The sequence below is a fragment of the Aplysia californica genome, unplaced genomic scaffold, assembly GCF_000002075.1.
Source record: "Aplysia californica isolate F4 #8 unplaced genomic scaffold, AplCal3.0 scaffold00752, whole genome shotgun sequence".
NCBI lineage: Eukaryota > Metazoa > Mollusca > Gastropoda > Aplysiida > Aplysiidae > Aplysia > Aplysia californica.
Window position 1 is genome coordinate 109,319 of NW_004798022.1, and position 6,254 is coordinate 115,572.

The following is a 6,254-nucleotide window of genomic DNA, read 5'->3' on the forward strand; positions in this document are numbered from 1 at the left end:
AAGCAAGGCAAATAACGAATCTTTAAGATTCAGATGATACCAACAAATCCTTTTATGCTAGAAAACTGACTAGCGTTTGATATTTGATTCTACTGTGTTGTGACACATTCGGTGCTCAAATGTTTCAACAGCTTTCTAGAAAGTTAAGTGTCTTTTACAGTTATATTATATCAAGGAATTCTTTGTTGCGAAATGTATGAAAAATGGTAAATGGTGAAATGGTAAGAGTTTAACGCCCCTATCAACACTATAAGTTATTTAAGGGGCGGGACCTCCGAGTTTAACACCCATCTCCGAAAGGACCGAGCCAAGTGGGAAATTCGTGTAAAGTGTCTTTTCCAAGGACACGTCGGACCGAGCTGAGGCTCAAACCCCCGAACCCACAATCTCACGATTATGAGTCGGGTAGCGTAACAACTAGGCTACCGAGGCAACTGAAAATTGTCTGTCTGCGCTAATAACATACTTTTGGTCTTAATCTATTGTGGGTGAGAATTATACTTATAAACTGCTGACCTTAATCCATTACGGGTGAGAATTATACTTACAAACTGTTGACCCTAATCTATTGTGGGTGAGAATTATACTTATAAACTGTTGACCCTAATCCATTACGGGTGAGAATTATACTTACAAACTGTTGACCTTAATCTATTGTGGGTGAGAATTATACTTATAAACTGCTGACCTTAATCCATTACGGGTGAGAATTATACAAGTTATAAACTGTTGAATGATTCTTGTTGCTCAAACTTCACAATGCCGTTGTTCTAGAAAGTTGTTGATCTTTTACACTTGATCAAGGTGATCTTTGTTGTGATTTGTACACATCTTATATACACCAATGAAATGAATTACTGTTGATCTAATCATTATACCAATAAAATTATATTTTTATACATTTTATATATTTGTATTACTGCTAGCTTGATACTTTTCTTACACAACTTTGTTAGTTATAGGTCTCTGTGTTACAGGTACGACAGGAAGGAAGATGTATGGCCACATGAATAAACCACTGGTCAAAGATCCAATCAATGAGTTGAAGATGGGAGATCAATCCATAATCTTCCAACTTAGAACACAACATGTACCCCTCAACCAACATCTCAACGGAATTGGTGGAGTGAAGCAGTCTGCTGCCTGCCCACTATGTGACTACCCCTCAGAGACAGTGGAACATCATCTGTTCTTCTGTAGAAAACTAACTGATTTAAGGGGATGTTTTCTTCCCAAGCTACCCCACACATCTAACTACCTCTACTCCTCAAGACAACAATTATAATACATGTACCCCCCAGAGCAGTGACTGAAGTGTCTTTAGGCCATTCCCAAAGGGGGGACATTTCTCGTTCAAGCATAGTAGAATTGTATGGGCTGACTCATGTCACGCTCATAACTGTGCCTGAACTGCAACTGGGAACTGCTGCTTTTTCTTTCCTAATCTAATCCTTACTATTGTCATTTTCCTCTACTTCTTTTGTATGTTTGTCACTCTCTTGTGACCTGCTATTTTGGGGTGCCTTGATAGTCGAAGCAGACCTTGTGCTGTTGAAGCTAGAGAGCTGAGCAGTCTAAGTCTGATGCCCTGTAAAGACTTCTCTGTTGACACCCACCCCTTGACGCTCATATGACCGTATGCAGTTGCGAGCACCGTAAAACCCTCTACTATTTAAAAAAAAAGACAACAATTAGAACAGACATGCAGTCAGCTATTACCGAATGGCATCATGCAGAAGAGTTAACGCTCAGATGCTACTGGATCACTGACAACAGGTCTCTGTGTAATGTTAAATAGGAAACCTCCCGAGGCCATGCCAAAAGGGGGACGTTTCTCGTTCTAGTGCACAGTAGAATTGTAACTGGGCTGATCCAACAATGTCATGCTCATAACTGTGCCTGAACTACAACAGGGAACTGCTGCTTTTTCTTTCCTAATCCTTACTATCGTCATTTTCCTCTACTTCTTTTGTATGTTTGTCACACTCTTGTTAACTGCTATTGTCGGAGTGCCTTGATAGTCGAAGCAGACTTTGTGCTGTTGAGGCTGGAGAGGTGAGCAGAGTAAGCCTGATTCCCTGTAAGTAGTGTAAGGACTTCTCTGTTGACATCCACCTTATACAGTTGCGAGCGCTGTAAACCCTCTACTAAAACTAAAAAAATGTTATAGGAGGGGGAGTCAAAAAGTAATGCAAGTTCCTTTATATAACTTAAAGAAAAAAAAAAGAACGCTCTGGCGACTATCATACCTCAAATTGAGGGGGAACATCTGGGGATCAGATTTCTGTTCCTCAGCCTAGTCTCCATTTTGTTCAATAGCCACTCTCCGCCTTATACTAAAGCCACACACACACACACACACACACACACACACACACACACACACACATATATATATGTCCGTATAAAAACATATTTCCGTGTGAATTTTAATGAAAAACATTGATTAACGTTAAAGGCACAAATTATGCCATTTTTCAGTTTTCGAAGCGCAAATTTCACCACTGAAATCAGGCGACCTCAGTTCCTTCAATTGCAAATTTCTTGAATTCTATTCAATATAAATGGATCTTTCATTCATTGGAAGCAAGGCAAATAAATCAGCTTTCAGATGATACCAATATCTCCACATGCCCAAAACTTGACGAGCGCCTGATTCCACGTCGTTGTGACGCATATTGAACTGAGCCTCTTTCATGCAGGTTCACAAGGGTGCTCTCGTGGCCTAGAGGTTAAGGTGTTGGCCTCTCAATCAAAGGTCCGGGGTTCGAATCCGGGTAGCGACCGAAATTTTTTTTTCTCTAAAATTGTCTCCTTTCACCTTCTTTACTGCTCTCTAGCAATTTTCTGTTGTCTGCTTTCATTTCCACTTTCTGCCCCCACCCCCTCACCTCCTTTGCCCCCTCCTCTGGGCTCCTGACTCTTTCTGCAGCCTTTCTACTGCTACTCCTTGGCTCCTCCTTACTGCTGTCTTTCTGCCACACCCCTGATCTTCTGGTAGGAAAGATCTACACCTAACCTTCTCGGACAAGGGTGAAAAATCTCGGAGGGCCAGTGTGCAAGTTGCGCACGTTAAAGATCCCTTGGTGGTCTAAAATCGATAAGAGTAGGCTTCAGCCGCCACCCGGGCAAAATTCAAAATTTCCTACCAACTGAAAATATTAGGTGTGTCCCGCGCGCTCATACGACCTTATGCAGTTGCGAGCGCCGTAAAACACTTTACAAAAACAAACAAAAAAAAAGCAGGTTCACAATCACACCTTCCGCCTCATCAACATTCTTTCCTAATTTGTTTCTAACGCACCCCATTACACTGCGAATAGTCACGATCAGGCCTTGAGCATGTGCGAGCACTGATGCAAATAGTCGCGAACAGTGCTCTAAGGGTTAAAAAAGTTGTTCCCGCATCCGATCCAGACATTGGAAATTGCCTTGTTAGTGAGACAACTTCCTGGGGTCCCTTCGGCATACTGTGGTAGGGTGGTCAGTTCCTTTCCACGCCACCTTTACTTCCCAAACTCTAAGTCAGGTACCCATTACAGCTGGGTGGGCAGGAGGAGGCGAAAAAAAATTAGTGTCCCAACCGAGGCTCGAACCCGGGCTTTCCGCTTCGGAGATGAGTGCACTGACCGCTCCACCACCGCACTCTAAGAGATAAAAGTAGTAAAAACACTCTCATTCCACTCAGTAGATGGTATAAACACAGATTTATTGTATGGTACAGGATTCAGAATATCACAGAACAGCGGACGTAGCCCACACAAGCAGAGCACTGGGCTCTCAGACACGAGAATCTCTTCTCCCTCTTGCCAGTATCTGCAAACTCTTCATCGAAATGACAGAGAAAGAGAAAAAGAAATTGCAGAAGAGCAAGAGATTTTTTAAATGTTCAGTTCACTTCATTTCGAAACATATGAAAAAAACTCAGAGATACAAAGCTAGCAAGTGAAGCACTCCGTACTTTCCACAGACAACCAAAACAAGACAAGACAGAGATATCAAAGGGAAATTATTACTTGGATAGCAATCAGTCAAGAAAACTCAGATTTATTTCTGAAAATTAAATTAAAATTCGAGTCTTGAATGCTTACTTCTGCTGATATATACATATATGTAAATGTTGGGAAGTAGTTTGAACATTGTACATTCATACTCTTTGTCCAACATCTTCACAACAAGTGAAACAGGCCTTCCACAACACTTCAGCCGTCCAACCTTTCACACCTTGTAGCAAAGATCGTACATAACACGATAGTTCACTCGGCCAAAAAAGTGTCCCAGGAAGTCCACGCATTGGTTCAGATGGCGCTGCTGTCTTTGTTTTGAAGCTCTCTTTCGTTTCTCCAGAAAAAGAATAGGAATAGCACAGTTTGTTAGTTTCACTTTTGTCGTTTTTCACACAAGTAGGGTAACTCTGATCGCAAAGTCCGCACTTTTTCGAAGAGGGCGCCACCCAATTTTGAGGACACATTTTTACTTGGCTCAAAGAGAGAAGTGAACTATCTTGTTATACATGATCTTTGGTCGCAGTTAGCTGTCATGAACTCTCTCTGCACCGTGCACCGACACCTTGCCACCTGCATACTCACTATTTGTGGGACATCGAGGTGAAATCAGGCGCTCGTCAAAATAAGGAAATCAAAGAAATATCGTCATTTTTGGGGCCAATGGCCAGTTTTTATTTTATTTAATTTTTTTAGCTCAGCACTTTTCAACTCCATTAAAAAACACCTTTTGTGTGGATTGTACTGAAAAACATTGATTAAAGGCACAAAAAAAAGGTAAATTTTTAGTTTCCAAGGACTCTCAGGCTATGGAAGTTACTAAACGCTGGCGGCCATTTTCTCGCTAATTTCACCTCTGAAACCAGGAGACCCTGACCTCCTTCAATCACAAATATTTCGACTTCTATTCAACTTAGATGGATTTTTTTCCACTAAAAGGAAGGCAAATGAACATGCTTTAAGATGATACCAATTAATAGCCCCATATGTCCAAAAATTGACCAGCGCCTGATTCCACCATGTCGTGACACATTTCACTACGAGTGGACCACTCTTGATACAAAAAAAGTTAATGTCCCCCCCCCCCCCCCCTCCCTTCATCCAACCCATCTCAATTCAAGCGACAAACAATTTATATATAAATAAACAGAAAAGGACAAAACGAAAGTGAACTATTTCTTCTTCCAATGCTGTGAAAATCCAAAATTACTTTCCAGAGCAAGAAGCAAAGACAGCAACAGCAAATAAGATCGTTCAATCATTTCGAAAATACATTTTTGTCTGCACAGGATGAAAACCCCCCACTATGACCAGAATCCTCACTTGTGGACTTAATATACCATTGAGATATTTCAGCTCTTTGGGCTGAGCTCGTTTGATTTTCCCAAAACACAGTGAGAGATTTAGAGCTCTTTTGAGCACATTTACTTTCCCAAAGAAATACAGTGAGAGTCTTAGAGCTCTTTTCGAGCTCATTTGCCTTTCCAAAAATACAGTGAAAGATTTAGAGCCCTTTTGAGCTCATTCGATTTTCTAATAAAAATACAGTAAGAGATTTAGAGCTCTTTTGAGCTCAGTTGCCCTTCCAAAAAAGCCAACAATCTTTGCATCCACTCTCAGAACAAATACAAAATACTAACAAAATTGTTAAAAAATCCTCAAGTTTCTCTTAGGTCAAAGGTAATAATAATATAATCACTGTCCTATATTCCGCTAGGCACTAGACTTTCTGAGCAGCCATGGGTACAGAATGCCCAGCGACGGTCGGTCCGGTTCTCATCTCGAGATCCTTGGTCCCCAGTTTTTCTCTCAACAGCTCGGCCATGCCGGGAAGACGGGAGAAGTAGTTCCGTGCAAAGTTGTGTTTTTGGGTGACTTTGTGTATGAATACTTGTCCGTAGCCCTGGGGAGGAGAAGGGTGTTTTAGATTTAGTTTCAGTAAGAGTTTTACGGCACTTGCAACATAATGAGGTCATATAAGTGCCGAAGATTAGAGAAGTCACAAGAGAGTAATAGACACAAAAAAGGAGGAGGAGAGATGAGGACGACAGACGTTTTATAGGAAAGAAGGTAGTGTTTTTTAACGATTCACTGAGATAAATAAATAAATAAATAAATAAATAAATACATAAATAAATAAATAAATAAGTTTGCTATTTCTTTTGACATGATATAACTAGACTTGCACAGAGAATAGGAACGTAGCCCCCCCACACACCCTCAAGTACAAGCAAAACCTCTCATACAAAC

General features: G+C 40.9%; 1 protein-coding gene across 1 annotated transcript in view; it reads right to left on the reverse strand.

The window, feature by feature from the left end:
• Positions 1-5,724: 5,724 nt before the first annotated feature.
• Positions 5,725-6,254, reverse strand: part of LOC101848149 (IQ and ubiquitin-like domain-containing protein) — a 17,536-nt gene continuing 17,006 nt past the window's right edge. The window contains exon 17 of the mRNA XM_035972585.1: positions 5,725-5,907. Coding sequence (XP_035828478.1) covers positions 5,725-5,907 — 183 coding nt within the window. The remainder of the gene's footprint in view (positions 5,908-6,254) is intronic.